The following is a 26,608-nucleotide window of genomic DNA, read 5'->3' on the forward strand; positions in this document are numbered from 1 at the left end:
GTTGAATGGGGTAACTAAGATTGTTGATGCATAGTGGAGTTTTAGTATCTAGTGGGTGTGGCGAAGCTATGAAGAATTTTGTTTTTTCTGAATTGAGCTTCAGTCTAAATTCAGTCATCCATTGTTCCATCGAGTTTAGTGCTTCTGTTGCCGTGGGAGTAACTTCTGAGAGAGAGGTGGGCTGGCCGAAGGGTATGAGCATCTCTCTGGCCGGACATTTAACTGAAAGGTACGAGGGTGGTGGTTTGGGGATAGAGTTAGGGGTGTGGGGTAGGTGGTGTGCCCAAGCCTGGGGGGTGGCTGTAGGAGAGAGTGGGCATCCCTCCTGCCCAGCTTGCCTCAGGGGGAGGGGGCGCAGTGGCTCTGGGGCAGGAGAGACTGGGCATTCCTCCTGCCTGGCTTGCTTTGGGGGGGGGTCCAGGGCAAGAGGCAGTGGGCATCCTTCCTGCCCAGCTTGCTTTGGGGGGGCGCAGAGGGAGTGGGCATCCCTCCTGCCTGGCTTACTTTGCGGGTGAGGGCTCCAACGGAAGGGAGTAGGCATCCCTCTTGCCAGCCAAGTTCACGGAGGAAGGTTTGGGGGGTCCCTACCAAAGCCGCTCAGCTTATCGTGGCAGAGGGATTCCCTTGCCACAATCAGCTGATGGTAAGGGATCAGGCGTGATTCTCCAGCGCCTGTGACATGGGTGCCAGTTACACAATCGGGTTAGTTAGGCAGGGTTGGACATCTGTCCCTTAGGGAAGACATGATTCTGTATAGGATGCCAGTGTGTGATTCTCTGTAGCTTTTTAGGCAGCTTCAGAAACTGGTGTCTTATAAAGAATTTCCCCCTAAGAGTTTGTGTGTTAACTACGCGTGTGCTAAAATTTTAGAATACTGCTTAGGGTCCATCTATCATGAGAGGCGTCACTAACAGTCATGTGTGTAAGTGCTAGTATTCTATAACCTGGCGTGTAACTGGCACCTAACTTTAGGCGACATATTATAGAATGAGGAGGCAGAGGACATGCACATATTTGCCCGTATTGGATCAGGTGTAGATTTGTGCAGGAGCATTTGTGTATTATTGAGGCTGGTAGTAGGTACTTATTTTATAAAAGCTACAAGGGCATATATATGGCATTATAAAACAAGCATAATTTAGCAAATCTCGAAAAATGGATTGTAAAATTATCCCCGCCCCACAATCACTTTTGTGACATTTTCATATTTAAATATACATTTGATTATATACCGCACTATCTATGTATCTATATACACTGTGTCTGATATTTAAAGGATTTAGGGGTGCATTTATTAACATATGCTAAGACTTTAAGATGGGTTATTTTACCACTAACTTGTGCTATTTTAACACAGATTCCGTTTTATGCATTGAGACCTAGAAACTAATACTGTATATACTCGAATATAAGTCGAACCGAATATAAGTCGAGACCGCAATTTCCCCCCAAAAGGAGGAAAAATGGTTGACGCGAATATAAGTCGGGGGCTTAATATTCAAGTGCCATGCCCTACCAGGATCTGCACCCAGTGTCCTCTCCCTCATGCCCTCCCCTGCCAGGCTCTGCACCCAGCCCCCTGATCTGCCAGACTATGTGACCAGCCCCCCTCACTACTTGTCATGCTCTGCACTACACCCTGTCCCCTCTCCTCTTCCTTCTCTGGTGGTCTAGTGGTAGGACGGGACAGGAGGGATCCCTCCCATCTCCTGCCCCGGCCAACACTAATATTACCACCCTCCCTCCTTCACGTACCTCTTCCCTGGTGGTCCAGCGTGTATCCCGCGCTGAAATCCTTTGTAAAAGTAGTAGCGAACGGCGCACCCAGGCTGGCATGCAGGAGCTAGCTTTTTGTGCTGCCAGCCAGCCCTGCACCGCTCCTTGATAGGCTGCTGCGAGAACCGTGAATCCTGTGAGAACTCGCAGCAGCCTATTAAGGAGCGGTGCAGGGCCGGCCGGCAGCACGAAAAGTTTGCTCCTGTGTGCCGGCCCGGGTGCGCCACTCGCTACTACCTTTACAAAGGATTTCAGCACGGGATACACACTGGACCACCAGGGAAGAGGTACGCGAGGGAGGGAGGGTGGTAATTATTAGTGTCAGCCGGGGCAGGAGACAGGAGGGATCCCTCCTGTCCCGGCCTAAGGCAGGCCTGCAGGAAGTCCAGGAGGGTTTCAGGTGGTCACTGGGGGATGACCCGAATATAAACCAGGACCCCCATTTTTGGGCCAATTTTTGGGATCAAAAATCCTGGTTTATATTCAAGTAAATACGGTAATTGGGATTAGCAGCAAATGTTGATAATTTCCCCCCTTATTTTTTAAGAGTTATGCTCCTAAATTGGCCTCTTTAAAAATTTAGTAGGACTGAGCTCCCTAAATTTATACTCAAATTGTCATTAAAATTCCTAAATTTAGATGCACAAAAAGTAGCATCTAGCAGATTTAAGGCAGGGCAAAAAAAACACAAAAATACTTAAGAGCTTAGCACTAAGTTTCAGCAATAGGCTCATGAATTTGGCAAATGAATGGCAAGCCTAAATTTCTAACAAGAGGGTTCAATACTCAGCCAGTTGCACACCGACCACTGCTGGCATTTATGCCTGGAAAGTCCAATGCTAGACCATGTCTGGGTTTTGGCACTAAATTTCCAGGCTTGCAAAGCCAACTAAAACATAGCCTGTTAAGTGCAATATTTAACACTTAACTGGCCAATGTCAAGATAGGTGCAAACCGGACATTTTCAGCAGCTACAACTGAAAATGACCAGTTAGTCTCAAACAAGTGATTTAACAGGCATGGAGCCATTTCTGGCCAGTTAAATCACTTGGAATATCAACCCAATAGCGGTTAAGCTTCTAAATTAAGATGAATTTTCAGATGAATACATAGGCCTCTAAATCTGGCTACAATAGGGCACAAATTTAGGAACCTAAATTTAGGGTGTCAGCTTTTATGAAGATCAGGTCTATTATCTAAATTATTTACTCACCTGTAAATGTTCTCTGAGGACAGCAGGATTCATATTCAAAATGATGGGTGATATCACCGATGCAGCCCTAGTGTGGAAATGTTCCCCAGCATTATTTTCCACAAGTCTGAAAACATGCCATGTGTGTGTCTTTCCACCCACTGTCATCATGCGGGACCAAGCCAGTATCAAGAAACAAACAGGCAGGCGATCTACAAAATCCAGAGTAGGTAGCAAAATAGCAGATTGATGATACTGAAAAGTCCACAACTATTCACGACCATGACCCCGTGCCCCCCCGTTTGTTGAGATAATACATGGCGACCTGGTTGTCCATGCGAACTAGCACCACTCGGTCGCGAAGTAGGTGACAAAAGGCTTTCAGAGCGAGAAAAATCGCTCGAAGCTCGAGAAGATTGATGTGACAAAGGCGGTCGGCACAGGACCAAAGACCCTGGGTGGGCAGACCGTCCAGATGAGCCCCCCAAGCATAGGTCGACAAGTCCGTCGTGAGGACCTTAAAACCTCTGGAGATATTGGAAGAGAGCATCCACCAACGGAGAGACCTCCTCAACAAAGGAGTCACGACAATGCGTCGGGAGAGAGAATCCCGATCCCGGTTCCATTGGGACACCAGAGTCCATTGAGGAATAGGGAGGTGAAGTCTGGCAAAAGGAGTCACGTGAACCATGGAGGCCAAGTGACCTAGGAGGACCATCATGAGCCGAGCCAGCGCCGAGTGCAGATGGGTCACCCTTCAGCACAAATGGATTAGGGCATCCTGACGAGGATGAGGCAAGAAGGAGCAGAGACGAACCGTGTCTAGGACCGCTCCGATGAACTCGAGAGACTGGGTCGGGCAGAGGTGGGACTTGGGAAAGTTCACCTCGAAGCCGAGGCTCTGAAGGAGCGAGATGGTATGACTTGTCGCTCGCAGGACTTCATTGCGAGAAGACGCTTTGATTAAACACCTGCAGGCCGCAGAGGCACAGGGCCGCAGCCACCACAACCAGACATTTCGTGAAAACCCTTGGAGAGGCCGCCAGGCCGAAGGGAAGAACACCATACTGGAGATGGAGATTCCCCACCCGGAATCTCAAATACCGGCAAGAGGCCGGGTGTATGGAATGTGCGTGTACACCTCTTTGAGGTCCAGTGAGCACAGCCAGTCCCCCTTGTCCAAGAGGGGATACAACGTGGGAAGGGTGAGCATTCGGAATCATTCCCGGGCCAGAAACTTGTTCAGAGCATGGAGATCCAGTATCGGACGCAGATCCCTCATCTTCTTGGGTACCAGAAAGTACCGGGAATAAAATCCGGAGTTCCACTGATCCATGGGATCTTCCTCGACCGCCCGAAGGCGAAGGGCCTGAACTTCCTGCAGGAGCAGGGGAAGCTGAGACTGAGCAGAAGGAAACTCTTTTGGAGGCAGATCCGGGGGTATGCAACTGAAGTGGAGGGAGTACCCCTCCCGGATGATAGACAGTACCCAACTGTCAGTGGTAAGACTTTCCCACCGGGCATAAAAATGATGGAGATGACCTCCGATGGGAAAGGGGGAAGGCTCTAGGAGGAAGGGAGCCTGAAGGCTCGGACTGGAATTGTCAAAAGGACGGCCCGGTCTTTGCCGGGGCCGGAGGCTGAGTCTTAGGTTGACATTGCTGCTGCTGCGGTGGCCGTTGCGAAGGAGGCCTAGAGAAAGCAGGAGTGGATTTTTGTGGATATCTCTGGAGAGGAATTTTATATTGGCGAGCCGGAGGGGCTTTCGGTTTAAGTTTCACCAGAGACACAAAGGACCGCTCGTGGTCCGAGAGGTGCTTCGTGCCCGCCTCGATGGAACCCACATACGGGAGATTGGCAAGACGATCTTGTAGATTCGGATCCATATCCACAAGCCGGAGCCAAGCGAGGTGACGCATGGCGATTGTAAAGGCTGTAACTCTCGAGGACAATTCAAAGGCGCCGTAAGAGGCGGAGCTGGGAGAGGGTCTCCACAAGGAGACGAAACTTCTGACACCGAGGCTCTGGTATGACCTCCCGGAATGAGCGGAGGGCATCAACACAGAACCGGAGGTAGGACGTGAAGATGAAACTGTAGTTAAGGACACGGTTCGCCATCATCGAATTCTGATAAAGGTGCCGACCAAACTTGTCCATCGTATGGCCCTCCCTGCCCGGGGGGATGGCAGCGTAGACCCTCGAGGGGTTAGACTTCAAGGAAGACTCAACTACCAAGGATTGGTGGGAAAGCTGAGCACCTTCAAACTCGTTAACTAGGACAGTCCAATAACAGGACTCCAACTTGGAGGGAATAGCTGTGACAGCATAAGGTGTCTCTAGGTTCCGGAACGTCTGCCAGAGAACCTGATGCAACGGAAGGCGAAGTGCCTCATGGTCAACTCCCAATTCCACCAGGTATTCCTGGGTAAAGCGGACTGAAGACCCAAGTTCAGAGCTCTGCCCATGTCAGAGATGAAACGAGAAAAGCTGGAGGTCCGAGAAGAAGAGTCATCCTCTGGGGGGACTCCGACCGAGATCGGTGTGCAGCCGAGAAAGAGGGAGAAACTTCCCTGGAATAGTAAGCCAGAGCCTCAGAGTCCTGTGAACGGGAGACCGAAGAGGTTCGACTAAGGCGTGTAGGGGGCATTGAAGAAAGCCCCGCGCCAGATGGACCGGGGAAGACCCTGGGGACCTAAGAAAGCCTCGGAGAAGACGTGGTATAGGAAAAATCCCCAACTGGCTTCGAAGCAGTCCCTTTAGAAGCTGGCAAGCACCTCGATGGGGAACAAACACTAGAGTCCAAATCGAGGACAAGTGTGTGTCTGAACGGTTTCAAGGTTGGAGACCTGCCCCGACAGGGTGGGGAAGACCGGGGCTGTTTGGAAGAGGCGAGCCTCGCCACAGTAGCGGAGAAAAAAGTGGCTCCCAGTTTGGACCCTCGAAAAGTCACCGGTGTCTCCGGAGAGGAAGACCCGCTCGAGGGAATCCAACGAGTCTTACGGTTGAGGTCTCGAGAGACAAGGGGACGCTCAGGCTGGTCAGACCGCGACTGGGTCAAGACCGAGGTCAAAGACGTCAAAGTCGGGACTAGTTGGCTTACCACCGAGGAAAACTGCGTGGTAATAATAGCCTTAAGCATGTCCTCGAACATAGGCACCGAGACCAAAGGTAGGTGGGTCGGAGGTGCAGCAGTGCGCTCCTTTGGGGGCGACCTCGAGGAAGAGTATTCCCTACGCGAGGAGGCACACTTAGATTGATGTCTCGAAGATGCCGACGAGGCGGCGCTAACACGAGACTCCGAGGTAGGCTTCTTTGATGGCATACCTGAGGAGGAAAGAGGAGACTTACCTGAAGCCTTTGTAGTAGGAGGGGCCGAGGCCGGAGCCTTCGAGGCCGAGGCACCCAACGAGGGCGTCGAGGCCGAGCTCGAGGGCAATCCCGCAGGATCCATGGGGCCAAAGAGTTGGAGAATCTTGGCCACCCGTCTACAAAGAGCCCGCGGTTATAAAGTCGCACAACGGGGACACGACTCAGCGCGATGCTCTGCACCCAGGCACTCCATACACCAACGATGAGGATAGGTGATGGAGATAACCCGGTTGCACTTAGTGCAGTGTTTAAATCCGGAACGAAGCCGGGACAAAAGAAAAAAGAGAGCCGCAGCCCCGCGAGGCCAGGTGGCCAAAGGAAGACCGGGAACCCGGTCAAAAATACACGAACTGAAAAAAATGAAAATAAAGAAAATGAAAGATGCGAGCACAGCGACTCAAAAGAAACTAACCAAATAAGCCGCGGTGCAAGAAGGACAATGAGATCGCGCGCAGCAAGGGAGCAATGTTTCTGGCTCCGCGGAAAACAGAGAACTGAGGACACGCTGAGGAGACGCATGCTCTAGGCAGAGCGGGAGGGGCACGCGCGCATGCGCGGGCCAATCGGAAGCCTGAATGGTCTTCGAGCAAGTCTGCTTGCGAAAACGTCCACTAGGGGGCTCCATCAGTGATGTCACCCACATGTAGAGAATATGCTGCCTGCTTGACCTGGGATAAAAACGTGATTGAAGAGAAATCAATGTAAGCTGAGGGGAGATCATAAAAGCAAGACTTTTCTGCTCACTGGAAAGAAGAAGACTGACTTGGTCCTGCCTGACAATGGCAGGCAAGAAGATGAGTGTATGCCTGCTGGAAAAGGCTTCTGGGAAATAAGATTGGGGAGTGTCTTCATGACGGGGCTCTGTTGGTGATACCACCCATCAGTGTAAATACTGCATCCTGCTTGTGCTTGGAGAAAGTAACTAAACAGTTTTTAATTTTTTTGCATTAACCAGTTCAGCATTCCCAGAGACACGTTTAGCCTAGATAAACACAATGAGCAGACAGACCAGTCATGATCATCCGAACAAGCTGCAAAACTCCTTTTTTTCCCATTTTGGGGGGGTCTTCTATGAAAGACCTAGACTTCAAAGACAAATGTGTTTAAAAATCTGCAAAGTTAGTAGATGAAAGGAAAGTTTATTTTCAGCAGAACTAATATTTAACATGCATAACAACATAATACTGAAGTAACAAATGATTTTTTTTTTACCATTTGAGGGAAATTCTATAAAAGGGGCACCAACATTTAGATGGCATGGATGCATGTAAATGACCAGAATACCAGAACATAAATGCAAATAAGCACAGTTACTTACCGTAACAGGTGTTATCCAGGGACAGCAGGCAGATATTCTTGACTGATGGGTGACGGCACCGACGGAGCCCCGGTACAGACAATTTTAGAGTGATTGCACTCTAAGAACTTGGAAAGTTCTAGCAGGCCGCACCGCGCACGCGCGAGTGCCTTCCCGCCCGACGGAGGCGCGCGGTCCCCAGTTAGGATAAGCCAGCTAAGAAGCCAACCCGGGGAGGTGGGTGGGACGCAAGAATATCTGCCTGCTGTCCCTGGATAACACCTTTTACGGTAAGTAACTGTGCTTTATCCCAGGACAAGCAGGCAGCATATTCTTGACTGATGGGTGACCTCCAAGCTAACAAAAAGAGGGATGGTGGGAAGGTTGGCCATTAGGAAAACAAATTTTGCAAAACAGATTGGCCGAAGTGACCATCCCGTCTGGAGAATGCGTCCAGACAATAGTGAGATGTAAAAGTATGAACTGAGGACCAAGTAGCAGCCTTGCAGATTTCCTCAATGGAAGTGGAACGGAGGAAAGCTCTAATCCATAGCTCTAATCTTGTGGCCCGTGACAGAACCTTCCAGTGTCAGGCCCGACTGAGCATAACAGAATGAAACGCAAGCAGCAAGCCAATTGGACAGGGTGCGTTTAGATACAGGATGACCCAACTTGTTAGGATCAAAGGACAAAAACAGTTGAGGAGATGATCTGTGAGGTTTGGTGCGTTCAAGATAGTAAGCCAGAGCACGTTTACAATCCAAAGTATGCAGAGCCTGTTCTCCAGAGTGAGAGTGAGGTTTCGGAAAGAAGACAGGCAGAACAATGGATTGGTTGAGATGGAATTCAGAGACAACCATAGGGAGAAACTTTGGATGTGTACCACTAGTAGCAGAACCACCTTGTCATGATGAAAGACGGTAAAAGGTGGGTCTGCTACTAGTGCATGGAGCTCACTGACCCTCCTGGCAGAGGTGAGAGCAATCAGGAAGAGAACCTTCCAAGTGAGAAATTTGAAAGAAGCCGTGGCCAAAGGTTCAAACGGAGGCTTCATTAAGGCTGACAGAACCACGTTAAGATCCCAGATCACAGGAGGTGGTTTAAGAGGTGGTTTCACATTGAAAAGTCCTCGCATGAATCTGGAGACCAAGGGATGAGCTGAAAGGAGTTTCCCATGGACTGGCTCATGAAAAGCAGCAATAGCACTGAGGTGGACTCTGATGGAAGTAGACTTGAGACCAGAGTGAGACAAAGAAAGAAGGTAATCCAACACGGTCTCCACAGCAAGGGACGTAGGATTATGATGATGAAGAAGACACCAGGAAGAAAACCGTGTCCACTTCTGATGATAACATTGCAGAGTGGCAGGTTTCCTGGAGGCATCCAGAATAGAACGAATGGGCTGAGACAAAAGAGTATCATTCGAAGTCAGCCCGAGAGATACCAGGCTGTCAGGTGCAGAGACTGGAGGTTGGGATGCAGAAGGTTCTCCTGACGTTGTGTAAGCAGAGAAGGAAATTGTGGAAGTAGAATAGGTTCCCTGGAGCTGAGTTGAAGTAGAAGGGAGAACCAATGTTGCCTGGGCCACCGTGGTGCAATCAGAATCATGGTGGCCTGTTCCCTCTTGAGCTTGAACAAGGTCCGGAGCATGAGAGGCAGAGGAGGGAAAGCATACAGGAAGAGATTGGACCAATCCAGGAGAAATGCATCCGCTGCCAGACAGTGAGGAGAGTAGAGTCTGGAGCAGAAGTGGGGCAGCTGATGATTGTGAGGAGCAGCAAAGAGGTCTATCTGAGGAGTGCCCCACTGAGCGAAGATGGACTGTAGAGTGAAAGGATAGAGTGTCCACTCGTGAGGCTGGAGAATTCTGCTGAGCTTGTCCGCTAAGGAATTCTGTTCTCCCTGAATGTAGATAGCTTTCAGGAATAGATGGTGATCTGTGGCCCAAGCCCAAATCTTCTGGGCTTCCTGGCACAAGAGGCGATAGCCCGTCCCACCCTGCTTGTTGATGTAGTACATCGCAACTTGATTGTCTGTGCACAGTAGAAGGACCTGAGGAAAGAGAAGATGTTGGAAGGCCTTGAGGGCATAAAACATCGCTCTGAGTTCCAGGAAGTTGATGTGATGTTTCATTTCCTGGGCTGTCCAAAGTCCTTGAGTTTGGAATTCGTTCAAATGAGCTCTCCAGGCATAAGGGGAGGCGTCGGTGGTGATGACAAGTTGATGAGGAGGTAGATGGAACAAAAGACCTCTGGATAGATTTGAGGATATCAACCACCATTGTAGAGACTGACGAAGAGAGGATGTCACAGATATGTGTCGTGAGCAAGGATCCGTCGCTTGGGACCACTGGGTCGCTAGGGTCCATTGAGGAGTGCGCAGGTGGAGACGTGCGAAGGGTGTGACATGAACTGTGGAGGCCATGTGACCCAGAAGTATCATCATTTGCTTGGCAGAGATGGAGCATTGATGAAGCACCTGCTGACACAGAGATAGGAGAGTGTGAAGACGGTTGGACGGCAGAAATGCTTTCATGAGGACTGTGTCCAGCACCGCTCCAATGAATTGAAGTCTCTGAGTGGGGATAATATGAGATTTGGGTAGATTGATCTCGAACCCCAGAAGTTGTAGAAACAGGATGGTCTGGTTGGTGGCTTGGAGTACTATCTGAGAAGAATTGGCCTTTATCAACCAATCGTCCAGGTAAGGAAACACCTGAAGGTGGTGGGAACATAGAAAGGCGGCCACCACAATCAGACATTTGGTGAACACTCTTGGAGAGGAGGCAAGACCGAAGGGTAGCACCTTGTATTGGTAATGACAATGGTTGATCATGAAGCGGAGGTACTGTCTGGAGGCCAGATTGACCGGTATGTGAGTGTATGCTTCTTTGAGATCTAGGGAACATAGCCAGTCACCTTGATTGAGAAGAGGATAAAGAGTAGCCAGAGAAAGCATCTTGAATTTCTCTTTTACCAAGCATTTGTTGAGATCGCGAAGATCTAAAATGGGTCTGAGATCTCCTGTTTTTTTGGGGACTAGAAAGTAACGGGAGTAAAATCCCTGCCCCTTTTGATCTAGAGGAACTTCCTCTATGGCGTTCAGAAGAAGGAGGGATTGAACCTCTTGAAGAAGGAGAGAAGACTGAGGAGTGTTCAAAGCAGACTCTCTTGGCAGACTTTGGGCAGGAAGGGTCTGGAAATTGAGAGAGTAGCCGTGGCGGATGATGTTGAGGACCCACTGATCCAAGGTGATGATTTCCCAACGGCTTATGAAATGAGTAAGGCGGCCTCCTATGGGCTGCGGAAGATGGACAGAAGGAGGGAGACTGGCTATGTCCTGGAGAACCAAGTCAAAAGGGTTGAGTTGATTTCTGTGAAGGGGGAGGTTTCACCTGCTGTTGTTGCTGTGCTGGTCTAGCAGCTTGCCTCTGTTGTTGCCTCTGACGCCTGGGTTGTTGCTGGGCCTGAGGTAAAGGATGAGCCACAAATCTACGTTGATAGGCCGATTGTTGGCGAAAAGGCCTAGTAGGTGGGGTCTTCTTCTTTGTCTTAAGGAGAGTGTCCCATCGAGTCTCATGAGCTGAGAGTTTCTGAGTAGTGGAGTCCATGGATTCTCCAAACAGCTCATCCCCCAAACAAGGTGCATTGGCCAGTCGATCCTGATGATTAACATCGAGTTCTGACACTCTGAGCCAGGCCAGTCGCCGCATAGCCACCGACATAGCCGTGGCCCTAGAGGTCAGCTCAAAGGTGTCATAGATTGATCTGACCATGAACTTGCGCAGTTGTAAGAGCGATGAAGAAGTTTGGCGAAAGGCGGATCTTTTACGGTCAGGGAGATATTTCTCAAAAGATGACAAGGACTGAATGAGATGCTTAAGGTAAAAAGAAAAATGGAAAGCATAGTTCCCTGATCTATTTGCTAGCATCGCATTTTGATACAACCTCTTGCCAAACTTATCCATGGCCTTACCTTCTCTGCCAGGAGGGACAGAAGCGTATACACTAGCCCCCGTGGATTTCTTTAAAGTAGATTCCACCAGTAAAGACTCATGGGGGAGTTGCGGCTTGTCAAAGCCTGGAATAGGTATGACCTTATATAAGGAGTCCAGTTTGCGGGGAGCTCCTGGGATGGTCAAGGGTGTCTCTAGATTTTTGTAAAATGTCTCTCTTAATATGTCATGGAGAGGCAGTTTGAGAAATTCCCTTGGAGGCTGGTCAAAATCCAGAGCATCGAGAAATGCCTTGGATTTTTTGGATTCAGCCTCCAAGGGAATAGAGAGAGATTCACACATCTCTTTGAGAAAAGAGGTAAAAGAAGTTGCATCAGGTTTAGAGGACGGATCTAAAACAGAAGGATCCTCTTCCCCTGATGAACACTCTCCCTCTGAGAGAAGAGGGTCCTCCGAATCGCCCCACAGATCAGGGTCCCTTACTTGAAAACTGCGGTCCCGGGATTCCGGTGTGGAGGGTTCTAGGTGTCGAGTTTTATGCATCGACTTCCCAGACCTCTATGAAACGGTACCGGGAGATGTTATAGGCTGTGTCGGCGCCGAGGTTTGAACAGCTTGGTGTAAGGATCTCGGTTCCGGCGCTAAGACTGGCATAGATACCGAGGAAGTAGTATGCATCGGTACCGACAAGATGGATGCCGACAAAGGAGGCTGCTCCACTGTCGGTACCGGAGGCTCAGACCGGACCGGGACTGGAAGACTCGGTGTCAGAAGAGCAGGTAACAGCTGTTGTAGTTGTTCTTTAAGCTGTACTTGCAGGACGGCGGCAATGCGCTCGTCCAGTGAAGGCACCGGTACCGCTTTTTTCTTCTGCGGTACCTTGGGTGCCGCTCTACACTCCGAAGAGGAACCCGATGTCGAGGGGCTTACCTCAATTGGAGCGGAGCGCTTCCGCGGGCGCCTCGAGGTCGGCAGGATTGGGCTCGCTGCCACTGAGACCGGAGGGCGCTCCAGCAGGGAAGGCTTCTTAGCCGGCTTACCTGATGGGTGCGACGCCGGCAAGGTGTCGTGCGGTGTCGACGAGGCAGGTGCCGACTGCGTCGGGGTCGAACTGGGGACCGGTGCCGCCGAATCCGACATCTCGGTACCAAACAATAATCGCTGTTGGATTTGGCGATTTTTTAAAGTTCTCTTTTTAAGAGTGGCACAGCGGGTGCAGGTGGACGCTCGATGGTCAGGACCAAGACACTGTAGACATCAGTTGTGCGGGTCTGTGAGTGAAATTGGTCGAGCGCACCGCTGGCACTTCTTAAACCCGGGTTGAGGGGGCATGAAGGTAAAAACGGCTTCAGCCAAATCGAAGGCCGAGGCCTCGATGGTGGCAACAGGCCCCGCTGGGGCAAAACCAAAAAAATGAAAGAAAAATGAATTAAGTTTTAAGTTTTTTTTTGTTTTGTTTTTTTTTTTTAGAAAGAAAAGAAAATAAAATGAGGGAAACAAAATCTCCCAACGAGTTTACGCGAGCGGGAAGGCGAAAGAGAAAAAAGTTTTCAACAGCCGTTGAAAAGTGCGTCTTCTTAGCTCCGCGGAAACAAAGAAACTGGGGACCGCGCGCCTCCGTCGGGCGGGAAGGCACTCGCGCGTGCGCGGTGCGGCCTGCTAGAACTTTCCAAGTTCTTAGAGTGCAATCACTCTAAAATTGTCCGTACCGGGGCTCCGTCGGTGCCGTCACCCATCAGTCAAGAATATCTGCCTGCTTGTCCTGGGATAATTCCTGCTATGCTCTATTCTCTAACATGGTGCCTAAATGTGATGGTGCATAGTTTTGATAGTTAGTATACATATGGGCAGTGCTTGGGTGGGATGCAGTTTTGCCCATAAATGATAGAATATTATAATTTAAGAACATAAGGATTGCCATGGGACATTTACTGTATATGGGATGTCTAAGCTCTCTAGGCGCAAGCATTTACACCAGATCTATGACTGGTACAAGAGGTCACACATTAATTATACAAGCATATTGGTGCTGCCACACTAGTATTCAATAAAAGGAAAGTAGGCACCTACTTTCTTTTATAGACTAGGCTTCAAATAGTCATCCTTTTATACAACTGTCCTCATTGTATTTAAACGATGAAAATGCTTAGGGCCCAATAGTCAAAGGATTTAAAATCCTAACTTCCCCCCCCTTTATCAAGCTGCACTAGATGTTTTTAGCGTGGGCCAGCGAGATAAGTGCTCCGACATTCATAGGAATTCTATGAGCGTTGGGGCATTTAATATGCAAATTTGGGCTAAAAACCTCTACCGCAGCTTGATAAAAGGGGCCTTTGGAGAGCTATGCTCATAAATCTTCCTCTTTGAAAATTTACTAGGGCTCTTCCGTAATTTATATTCAAAATTTCATTAAACTCCTAAATTTAGAAGCATAAAATGTGGGTGGCAACAAGGGCAGATTTAGAGAAGGAAAAGATAAAGTTAGGATTAGGAGCTTAACTTTGATTTTCTGCACTAGGCTCATATATTTATGGACTGAACAGTGGGAGAAGAATTATTATGTTACATAAGGAGACAAACCCTTGATAAAGACTTATGGCAAAAAAACATGATGTCATGTTAGTGATACAAGTCTCCTGGTGCTAAGACTGTAAAAAGGTAAGTTGAAGATTGATAAGCTCAATTTTGCTATTTTGTTTTGGCTATTAAAATTTATATGACTCAATGATGAAGTATGACTCTGCTCTAAAGCCATAAGCTTATATTTGGATGCTACTGTTCTTGAATTCTGAAGGATCCAATGTAAAAAAGAAATTAAATTGATATAATAAAGAATGGTAATTTAGTAGAGATATATGTTATTTCTATTCCTAGTGTAAGAACTTTTTATGCTATGATACTTTTAGTGCTAAATTTAGAAGCATAACTTTTAAGTTCCTAAATTAAGATGAATGTCAGTTGAAACCTTAAAGAGAAATTCTATAACTGTAAAGAAAAGTGCCACTTCCTCACACAAGCCTCCTAAGTACTATTCTGTAAGGGCACGCATAAGGGGAGGCATATGTTTAGGCACAGCATGAGTGGTACATACATCAGCATGCAACTTATAGAATAGTACATTGTGAGCATTGCTTGTTGCACTTAAAGACACCAACGTATACCTGCCAGAAATCTGGTGGTGTAAGTGGGCATACCTACATTTAGGCATGTCAGATGCTGTTATAGGACAGCTTCTCCCCATGCTAGACTGGGGCACCCAAATGGAGGTATCCAGTTATAGAACTGCCCCCTTAGGTCCTAATTTCAGTTAAATTTAGGATATGGGAGCTTAAATTTAGGTTGTCAGCTTTTTTTTAATACTGGGATCTTAAATGTATATAATGAAAACCTCGAGGACTGTGGTTGCCCATCCCTGAAGACACTTGAATAACTGGATGGTTAAGGAAAATCTACTCTTACTGAGAAACTGTATTTAACACAATGGTATTTAGATCCAGTGATTTGATTACTCAAAGTTAAGGCATTTGTTTAAATATGATTTAAAAAATCTAAATCATCGATTTCCGTAGTGCTCCACGAGTACCTCCAAAGGGTTCCGTGCAATTTCAGGTCATTTGAAAATTATCACTCCAGAAGAGTTGTTGTTTTCTGGACATGTACAGCTCAAAATGTGTTTAAATTTTGTGGTCTTGTGATCTCAGTGAGTGGTACAAGTACTGTGTGGTTCATATATAGGAAGGCAACAGATGTTCCCAAGACTTCTGTCAGTGTCTTCTATTGTTAAAATAAAGGGAGGAGAAGAAGGGCTGAAGGAAACTTGGCAGTAGATGATGCCAAAGACTGAAGGCTAGAGACTAGCTGGTGGTTGAAAAGACAGCTGGAGTCTGGTTGAGAGGGTATGGGAAAGGACCAGCTAGATCAGGGGTATTCCAATAGATGTTATCTTCATATTCCTTGTATCGCTGTTCACCATAAACTGAGCGATACAAGGATAGCATCTATTGGAATACCATTTTGTGGAAAAAAGGCCAGGGTTTGGGACATTGGAGGAATGGCACCAGTTACACTTTTAGGGGCAAATTCTATAAATGGTTTCCTGATAGTAGGCGGTGAAAGACGTCCTACCGCTGTCTAACCAGCCAATTAGGCACATGTTTTAAAAAACAAAACAAAACACCCTGAGGCAGGCTACCTCCATTATAGGCATCTCCACGAGCCTAGGGAGGCGCATAGGGCCGCCTAAGCTTGCCCAAGGCTAGGTGCGGGCGTAGTTTCGCCCGGAAGTGGCCTTATGTGAGCTTAGGCAACCCTAGACATCTCCCTAGGTCTGCAATAGGCGCCTGAAATGTAGGCCAGCAAAATGCTGGTCTACATTTCAAATAGACGTGGCCGCTGAGCTGATCGCGGCAAGGAAATCTCCCTGTCGTAATCAGTTTAGCGGCTGCAGCAGGGAATCTGTTCATATCCCCCCGCAAAGACGACTAGCAAGAGGGATGCCCACTCCCTCCTGCTGGATCCCCCGAAGCCTCCCCGCCCCCGAATGTCCACGGCAGGAAGCGTGCCGAATTCCTCCTGCTGCTACCACCCCGATACGTCCCCCAGCAGGAGGGATGCCCAATCCCTCCTGTCGAAACACCCTCCCCCCTGAAGATCACCGGCAGGAAGGATGCCCTTTCCCTCCTGCTGGAAGCCCACCCACCCCTCGAGATATCCCCCGGCAGGAGGGATGCCTCCTGCCGGTCCCTCCCCTAGAAGATCACCAGCAGGGGGGATGCCCTTTCCCTCCTGCCGGAAACCCCACACCTCCGCTAAGATCATCGGCAGGAGGGAAGCCCAGTCCCTCCTGCTGGACTATCTCACCGAAGCATGCCCCCATCCCCTCCCAAGCTCCCCCCCAGACCCCACCAGTGCTTATTTTCGTTGGCCAGCAGGAGGGATGTTAACTCCCTCTGGCTGGCAGGCACACCTCCAAAGAATGGCAGGCCTTCCTCTTCCCGATGCATCATAGGAAGTACCGGGGTGGGGCCTTAGGCTAACCGGAATCTTAGGCCTTTTTCCCAGTGCATTCTGGGATCCCATGGCCCAAGGGATATTACCAATCGAAATCTTAGGCCCCTCCCTGGGGCATCCCACGATGCATCGGGAAGGGGAAGGCCCACCATTCTTTGAAGGCGGAACTGCTGTTCGGAGGGAATGAGCATCCCTCCGGTCGGCCTACAAAAATAAGTACTGGTGGGGTCCAGGTGAGCTTGGCATGCTTTGGTGGGGGTGGAGTTCTGACAGGAAGGACTGGGCATTAGTGTTGCCTGATTCAGGGAAAAAAAATTTAGATTCAATTCAGCCTATTGAATCGATTTTTCGATTCGATTTTCCTGCCCAATTGGGTGTTTTTTAAAAATATCCTGGTGGGTTTATTTTATAGCCTCTTCACCCCCTTTGCCTTCTCCTAACCATACTGGCGCTGTGGTGTAAACAAAATAAACAAATGAACTAGACTTTACCTTGACTTTACCTCTCTCTTTTAAATCCTAGCTCACGTTTGCGGTCTAACACCAGCTCTGGGCAGGATACACTTTTCAAATCTGACATCATATAATCACAAAACAGAAAATAAAATTATTTTTCCTACCTTTTGCTGTCTGGTCATTATTCAAATCTTGTTGGTCCCAGGCTCTAGTTGTCTTCTGATAACTTGCTTGCCAGGGTCTCCTTCTTTCTTCTTTCTCCATGCTAACCATCAAAATCTTCTATCTCTGTCCACCCCTTCTGTTTCCCTTCCCTCCCCTCCCCTGGAGGTCTGGCATCTTTCCTTTTTTTAATCTGCATCCACAGATCTACCTTTTCTCAACTATCCTTTCATCCAGCATCTCTCTCTCCTTTCTCACCACCCCAGGGTCCACCATCTCTCCCTTTCTGTTCCTTTCATCCCTAAATCTCTTTGTCCACCATCTCTCTCCCTCTCTTCTGATTTTAGACCCATTATTTCTTCCCCCCAAAGTCCGGCATATGCACGTCTCTTTGAACCATCTCCTTCCCTCCCTCCCTCAGTCTACTTCTACACCAGGGCCCCTTCCCCTGTAGGTCTGTCCCCCCTGACGGCTTACACCCCACCCCTGAAGACCTGCCCTCCCCTTGAAGGCCTACACTCCACCCCTGAAGGCCTGCCTGTCCCTCCTGAAGGCCTGCACCCGTCCTGAAGGCCTACACCCCACCCCTGAAAGCCTGCCTGTCCCCCCTGAAGGCCTACACCCCAACCCCTGAAGGCCTGCCTGTCCCCTCTGAAGACCTGTACCACTCCCCCTGCCAAAGGACTGCATCCCCCCTGAAGGCCTGCGTGTTGTTCCCCCTGGCCTCCCGGCATCAATTTACCTAATTTCAGCAGCCTGCATAGGATCGCTGGTGCTAGCGATTTTTGTAAACTGCCATAGGTCTTCAGAGCTGCTTCCTCTGCCGCCAGAGGAGGGGCGGGACCTTGGCAGAGAGAAGATATCTCCAAAGACCTATGACAGCTTGCAAAGATTACTAGCACCAGCAATCCTATGCAGGTTGCTGAAATTAGATAAATTGATGCCGGGAGGCCAGGGGAAAGCCGGACACCAGCGGGGAAGCCAGACACCAGCACTTCCTGACTGATCCTCCCCACTCGCCCTCTAAAGCAGGAGCGGCAGCGGCCAGCCAGCAAGTGGCAGCGCTGCCGCTCCTACTTTAGGGGCGAGGGTCAGTCACCGAATCAGGAGACCGATTTTTTGTCATTGTAAATCGATTCGAATCGATTTACCCGAAGTGAGTGGTGAATCGTGAATTGGGCAGCACTACTGGGCATTCCTCCTGCCAATGATTTTAGGGGGGTGGGGGTGGGGGTGGAGGTGGGTTTCTAGCAGGGGGACTGGGCATCCTTCCTGCCGGTGATCTTCAAGGGGGGTGTTGGGATTCCGGCAGGATGGACAGGACATCCCACCTGTCGGTGATCTTCGGGGGGAGGGGGGGATTCCAGCAGAGGGGACTGGGCATCCCTCCTGCAAGTGATCTTTGAAGGGGGGGTCTGGCAGGAGGGACTGGACAGGATGTATTGGGGTGGTAACAGCAGGAGGAATTTGGCATTTCTCCTGCCGTGGACATTAGGGGGTGGGGGGCTTCTGGTAGGAGGGAGTGGGCAATTCTCCTGCTAGTCGACTTAGTGAGGGGTACGAGTTTCCTGCTGCGGCCGCTGAGCTGATCACAGCAAGGAGATCCCCTTGCCACGATCAGCTCAGCGGCAACATGATTCTCTAACCGGCACCTGTGACATGGACGCAGGTTAGAGAATTGGGGTGGTTAGGTGGACAGACGTGATTCTATATAGGATGCCTGTGTGCAATTCTCAAAAGCCGCTTAGGCAGCTTCTGAAACAGGTGTCCTATACAGAATCCGGGCCCTAATATATGTGTAAGGACAATATTTAGTTGCTAAATGAAAACTATCACGTGTCTAGCTGGGCCATACTGGACATTCCACCTATACCTGTATACTCAGCAATGCTGCCTGAACAAATGTACCACTGAATATATTGTATGAAACCATCTAAATTGGATGCAGCTCCATTCTGCTTAGTATTACTCTTTTATATGTATATATAAATGATGTAAAATATTCAGTGAAAGGGAGACTGTTTACTGTATTTTTCATCTACACTGCGAGGGCAGTTTTATAAAGCTGTGCCTAGTGAATGCATGTTTTCATGCACCTATTTGATAAAGTAAAATATGCGCCTACTTGACTTTTTAAATGATTAGCGGGGGTATAAAAGAATGTGTGTGCACGCAGTATAAGGACTGGTGTAAATGTCAGTGTGTACTTCCTGCACATATTTGCATAAATTAAGAAATTTTATCATCTACTGTATTTTTTGCTCCATAAGACGCACCTGACCATGAGACGCACCCACCTGTAGAGGAGGAAAAATCAAGAAAAAAAATTTCTGAAGCAAATGGTGTGCCCTGTACCCTGTCCCCCCTCTGGTGGTCTAGTAGTAGGCTGGGACAGGGTACAGGGTACGTCTAGTGGCAGCCAGCTCCCAGCCAGTGCCAAGCCAGCCCCAAGGCAGCCAGCCAACCCCAATCCAGCCAGCCAGTTCCCAGCCAGTGCCAAACCAGCCAGCCAGCCCCAAGGTAGCCAGCCAACCCACCCCAAGCCAGCCAGCCCCAAGCCAACCCCAAGCCATCCAGCCAGCCAGCCTTCCCCAAGCCAACCCCGCCAGCCAGCCAGTCCCAAGCCAGCCCAAAGGCACAGCCAGGCACCACTCCCCCCCATACCTTTTTTTGCCATCCTGGCAGTCCAGCACGCTTTCCATGCTCCTGCCTCGGTTTCCCTGCTCTCTTCCAACAGCATCAGCGGCACAGAAGGCAGGCACGAGCTTTTTGCGTGCCTGCTTGGTCCCGCCCTGCACTCCGAATTGCTGCCTGTCAGTTCACATCCCGCGAGAACTGACAGGCAGTCTGCCTCGTGCACCGCTGTGCCGCTGCCGGAAGAGAGCAGGGAAACCGAGGCAGAAGCGAGGATGGCAAAAAAAGGTACAGGTTTTGTTTTGGGTTTTTTTTACATTCGCTCCTTAAGACGCACCCTTATTTCCATCCTCTTTTTGGGGGTGAAAAAAGAGTGTCTTATGGAGCAAAAAATAAGGTAAGTGCAGACTTACCCTTAGACCCCTGTGCACACCCACATGAAACTATGCACCATGACAAATGTGTACTTGTGTATTCTTAAATACCTTAATTTATTTGTTATCTGGACACCTACAACTAGGTGGCTTCTCATAAAATTTATCCTCTCCAAGTCTGAGCGCCCAACATGCCAGCATTATTTTATAAAAATATTTTTAATATAAAGTTATTCTTGCCGTGTCTGTGTTCAGACTTGCATGCTAAGTTATACAGACCGTGACTCAGTATTGGCACTTTCAGTGTAACTTCTGGGCCTGCCTCTAGATGGCGCTTAATCCCTCCCTGTTATACACTGATAAATTTTAGTCATGTGAAGGGAAATTCTACAACTGGGTGTGCCCACAATTACACACTACTTGCAAGTGAATACCAGCACTTTCATGGGCAAGTGTATAATTATTTGAAAAACTGCCAGCAGGGTGCTAGAGTACTATTCTATAAGGGTGCGCTTCAGTGGCATAACACAAATTCAAGGAAAGGTGTTCACATAGGAGGAGCTGGACCATGCTGCCACTTAAACGCATAGGGGCTCATAATAAAAAAAAAGTCTAAAAAGTGGCCTAAATGGGTACTTGGACGATCAAAAAGCCTGATCGTCCAAGTACCCATAATCAAAGCTGGTTTTAGATGTATCTAAAACCAGCTTAGGCCTTTCCCTGCCTCTAAACGCACAGAGAGAAAAGAGGCGTTTTTAGAGGAGGGGAAAGGGCAGGCGGTGAGCCGACCTAGACCTAGGCGTACAGCAGGTATAACCAAAACTTTAGGCAGGTTGCCTAGTCAGCACTTATACGTTTTGACTTAGACCAAGTCAAAACAGGTATAAGTGCCAAAAAGGGGCCGCTGAGCTGATTGTGGCTGCTGTGATCAGCTCAGCAGCCCCAGCAACCTGCCTACCCCCTACAGCAATGATCGCTGCAGGAGAGATGGCTCATCTCCCCTGCAGCGATCCACCCTTCTCTCCTCCCCCCCCCCCCGATAATGAACAGGGCAAGAGGGAGCCAAAGCCCTCCTGCCCCGTGGCAGCCCCGAACCCCTGATGAAGATCAGGGCAGGAGGGAGCCCAAGCCTTCCTGCCCCGGGCACTCCCGAACTCCCCGACAGGATCGGGCAGGAGGGAGCCCAAGCCCTCCACACAAAGTCCCCTCCCGATCCCTGATTGTCCCCCCCCCCCGCCAACCCGCAACCCCCCGCCGACCCCCCCACCCCCACCCCATACCTTCAATAACGTTGGTCGGACGGACGGGTGCCAAGCCCGTCCGTCTGACAGGCCAGCCATTCGTTGAATGGCTGGCCTTAGGACCTGATTGGAACCATTCGTCTCAAATCCCGCCCACATGTGGAGCCTGAGACGCCTGGGCCAACCGGAATAGGCCCAGTAGGCTTAGGTCTCTCCTGTGGCCCAACCCGGTCCTAAGGCCAACCATTCAACGGATGGCTGGCCTGTCAGATGGATGGGCTTGGCACCCGTCTGTCTGACCAATGTTATTGAAGGTACGGGGAGGGGGTTGGGGGTGGGGGTGTCGTGAGGTCAGCGGGGGGGGGGGGTGCGATCGGGGCTCGGGGCCCTTGCATCAAGGGTAGGAGGGCTTGGGTTCCCTCCTGCCCGATCCTCTCGGAGAGTTTGGGGGTGCCCGGGGCAGGAGGGCTTGGGCTCCCTCTTGCCCCGATCTTCATTGGGGGTTCGGGGCTGCCGCAGGATAGGAAGGCTTGGGCTCTCTCTTGCCCCGATGTCGCGGGGGGTGGGGGGTGGTGGATTCTGTGACCAGTGTTGGTTTTGACAGACACCGGTTACAGAATCCAGCTTTTAGGCGAAGGAATGGCTCCTCCTTCACCTAAAAGCCCTTGTTTTGGACGTTTGGGGCTTAGGCTTTTTTTAGGTTGATTATATGATATAAGTTTAGACGTAGTGGTGGTCTGGGCGTTTAAAAAGCTGAACGTAGAGGCAGGCCATTATCAAAAAAAACCCTCCTTTTGGACGTTTTTTTTTATAATGGACATTTTCCCTGCTTCTACTTTCAACGTTTAAGGCCTTAGGCAAAAAGGGGACTTAGACATTTTTTTTTATTATGCTCCTCATGGCTTACAGAATACTATAAGTTACGAGTGTGCTTGCTGTAGTTAGGTGCCTGCAGTTATACCAGGCCTATGAGTGGTATAACTGTGGCTACCTAAAGACATGCCGATGCCTGATTACACCAGTATTTTATAACGGAATCTGACGCCCAAATTCTGTCATAGAATAGGGTCTCACTGCATGGCATCAGGGTACTCACTCATAGAATTGCCCCCATAAGCAGCCAAAAGCTATCCATTGCACATGTCGGGAAATTGAAATGAAAAAACTTATCTGGCCAGTACCCAAGGTTGGCTACACAAGTGCTTTTTAATATCACCCCTATATATACCTTTCCATACAGACATCTATATATCCACAGACACAGATGGTAGGAGGGGAAGAAGGAAAAAGGGTTAAGGGTTTGTAAAAATGTCATAATATATATTATAGCTTTCATTATAAAAAAAAAGGTTGAGAACCATTGATCTAACTAGATACAAGATGCCTCTATTTCAGGCATGGTGCAGAATTCTTAATGGCAGCACCATCTGGATTCTCTATAGGCTTCAGCACTTTTTACTGGACAAACATTAGAATTATCCAAAGATAATATTCTCTATGTCCTTTCTAAACTGTGCACAGACTTATGCGCAGTCCTGAAGGCTCATGCAGAAAGTCATCTTTGGATAATCCTTGTCAGTCCAATAAAATGTATTTCCAGCCTTCAGACATGATGTCTAGCAGCAATCTGTGGGCAGTCTAAGTACTGCAAACAAGCATCAATCAGATGCAAGTTTTCAAAAGGTCTCGACAGCGAAATTCTGGGCATTCCCTGCCATAGAATATATTGCTAGCTTGTTTGAACTGAGGCTAAAGAATACCTGGTCCCCGTTACAACCCTGAAAACACAGGGAGTACATGCACGCTACAGAAGCAGCAGCTCTGGGTCCCTCACCTGCTTGGAGAAAGTGTCTTCCAGCTCCGTGATCTCGTTGGAGAACTCCCCGGAGGTGGTGATGGAGTCACCGTCCAGGCCACTGCAGGAGCCCCCGTACTGCAGGCTCCTCTCAGAGTCGGCCCTTGTGGCCGCTGCCACACCCTCGTCCAGCGAGACGGGCTTGCCCTCGAAGTAGGCTGGGTTCTGGTTCTTTTCGTACTCCTCGAAGGAGTACTGCATGCGCATGTTGGAGAGAATGATGCGACGGGACATACGACTCTCTGAGGCTGAGCTGCGCAGCCGCTCGAAGTTCTTGTTCATGCGGTACTGGCGGAAGGCTGTCTGGATGGTGCGGGCTGCCCGCCGGCTCAGGAAGTAGCCGCCGTACTTACGCTCCAGCATCTCCACCTGGGAGGGGGAGCGAGAGAAAGAGAGAGAAGGGGAGTGTGAGGAAGGTGGGTTTAGGGACCGCGCACATGAGGCCGAAAGCAAACACTGCTGTGCCAGCAGTACCCCCAGGTACATGCACATTAATCAGATCACCTGTACATCTATCGGCATTCTCTCTTTGTAGCATATGTAGATTTTTAATGAGCTCTTGAGGGAGGACTACGGATCAGCTCCCCAGAAAGGGAGCAGCAAATGATCTAAGAGTGCAGTACACTTATTCCAAAAGTGCTGACTTTAGAAAGATCTTTCCAAATGGAAACAGAAAACAATGCAGGAAAAGTGAGGCTGATAAAATGTTATGACACACACTGTTCCCCCTGTTACAAGTACTGATTCCTGCAGGGGAAGGGATGAGACAACAATTAATGGTATATGAGATCATGTGATCCTGTCTGCTATTGCAAGTGTAATTCTATTCAACTTTTACTGGACATCAAACAGTGTAATGGAGAATGGCATTACATTTTTACACATTGTTTCACTGAACATACAAGAAGTTAGGGATCTTTTTCTGCCTCGTGATCAGGACCCTGCTACAATGGCCAGTCTGTAAACAGAATTTGTTACACCCTTGAGTTTCACACATAATAATCCCAGATTCTATAAATGGCACAAAAATTTGCACACTATTCCGAGATGTGCCTGCAACTAAACTGGCTAACGAGCCAATTACCACCATTAATTGGGTGCCAACAATCAATCGGCATTAATTGACAACAATTTGGATTTTGCACGCACATCTTACTATAAGCAACGCTCTATAAAAATCCATGTGCACATCTTATGGCGCGTAAATCAAAAGGGGGTGTGGCCATGGGAAGAGCTTAGGTGGGCCATGGGCATTCGCTAAAGATGTGTGCAGTACCAAGGATCTGCACCTAACTTACACGCCAGGATTTACATCAGGTTTCAGCTGGTATAAATCCTCACGCCCAAAGTTTGGCGCAGAAATCAGCTCTAAGTGCTATTCTATAAAAGTTGCGCAACTTGGAACAGTGTTTCTAGAATAGTACTTTGTGTGGACTTTTTTTTTTTCAGTGCCCACATTCAGGCACCTTTTACTGAATCTACCCCAATATGTCTGTGGTTAGGGTTACATCAAATTCAAAATGTAATTTCACTCCTTACCATAGCACATTTTTAAGTATATCCATTGACAGCACATGACTAGAACAGTGCCCGGAGCATTTGTGGTGTGAGGGAGTGTGTTTGTAAGAGGAAGTGTTTTTGGAGACCTAGGGTTTGAGTCGGTGCCAAGAAGTATTAATGATTTTGTATGAGGAAGTGAAATTGTGTGAGGTGTGTCTCTTGTGTCAAAAACCCAGGACTCAGAATTGCACATGGCACATACTGTACCTTTTTGTCCTGTAGGTCTGTGGACAGTTCATAGCTGTCAGACAGCGCTTTGGAGCGCTTAATCTCCTCTTCTTCTTGCTTGCGTAGGGCTACACTGGCGGGCTGCAGCCGGGCTCTCTGATTCCACGGCAGACTGGCGGATGGTGGCAGGTGGCATGCAGGGGGCAGCTGGTAGGATTCGTTCTTCACATCTGTGCTGCAGCGGTAGGGGGGCTGGTTGTTAGGACTGTCCACAATGGTCCCAGACTCGCTGCCCTGCGAGTCCCCCTCCACGCTACAAAGACAATTTAAAGGCAAAGTTTTCAACAACTTGGTTGCAGTGAGCCTTGCCCCTTTCCTCTTTCCCTATCCCAACTCTTCTGAGACCCTAAATGTTGGAGCATGATGTTGGAATACAGGCAGAATTGGTGGCATATTTGGATATTATACAGAGACTAACACACATTCTTTGCACTATGACCTTTTCAAACCATGACCAGGCTCAAGGACTGGCACACAACTTGCTATCATCTGTGGTCCCTGGAAAGACGCTAAAGAGATTATCTAGAAACAAAGAAGTCACTGCATGGACGTCAAGGGGTCATCCAAAATAATAGAAAGATGGGACAGGGAGGGAGTTGAAAAAGTAATCTAATCCATTCTGCTTCATTCACTGTTATCTAAATCATCCCAAAGAGATATTTTGTGTACAGGTTAAACAAACAACTCCAATAAGGGATAGGATGAGGTCCACTGAGATCAGCTGCTCTGTTGTGATATGACATTGGCATAAAGTAATCCACAAAATCTTTCAAATGCTCACTTCTGGTTTAAATAGCTTCGGCCACTAATGCCTAGCTAGATACCTTCCCCCACAACAGAATTACCCATAAATGTTTTCAACAAAAACAAACACATCATGCCCTCTCTGTGAAGCCTACCCCTCCTCCACATGAGCAGTTTGCACTAACACATCTGCTACTCTGAGGAGTCACCTGTGAACAAAGGAACACCCTCGTTCACTAATATAATTTAATAAAATCCCATATATACTCGAATATAAACCTACCCGAATATAAACAGCAGTAACCTTTTTTCCTCCAAAATAAGGAGGAACCAGGAGGGGGTGTTAATATTCAAGTGCAGTGCCTTACCCTGCCAGGCTCTGCACCCTGTTCCCCCTCCCTCGCTGCTCTGCATCCAGCCCCCTCACTCATCTCTTTCAAAGGCATTACTTTTCAGGCTATCACCACTATCAAAATTCCGGGGGTTGTATTCGACCAGAAACTGTCACACCATGAACATATCAGCAGTGTAGTAAAATCAACATTCTTCAGATTACGACAAATTCATTCAATTTCTAAATGGTTAGAACCAAAATCGCTTAACATACTGATCCACTTGTTGGTTATCTCCAAAATCAATTATTGTAATGCTCTATTTCAGGGTATTGCTCAAAAGGAAATTAGACACCTTCAACTAATACAGAACACAGAGGTCACGACCAAGCTTTCCGCGTTCCCACCTGGCCCCACGCCATTT

The 26,608-nt window shown here is 48.7% G+C and overlaps 1 protein-coding gene across 6 annotated transcripts in view; it reads right to left on the minus strand.

Annotated features, from left to right (window-relative positions):
* IQSEC2 (IQ motif and Sec7 domain ArfGEF 2) overlaps positions 1-26,608 on the minus strand; it is a 529,618-nt gene that overhangs the window by 81,632 nt on the left and 421,378 nt on the right. For all 6 annotated transcript variants that reach the window (XM_033921442.1, XM_033921396.1, XM_033921405.1 and 3 more), the window contains 2 exons: positions 25,088-25,361; positions 23,300-23,689 (listed from right to left, as the gene is read on the minus strand). In XM_033921442.1, coding sequence (XP_033777333.1) covers positions 23,300-23,689; positions 25,088-25,361 — 664 coding nt within the window. The remainder of the gene's footprint in view (positions 1-23,299; positions 23,690-25,087; positions 25,362-26,608) is intronic.

The sequence above is a fragment of the Geotrypetes seraphini genome, chromosome 1 (genome assembly GCF_902459505.1).
Source record: "Geotrypetes seraphini chromosome 1, aGeoSer1.1, whole genome shotgun sequence".
In the NCBI taxonomy this organism is placed as follows: Eukaryota; Metazoa; Chordata; class Amphibia; order Gymnophiona; family Dermophiidae; genus Geotrypetes; species Geotrypetes seraphini.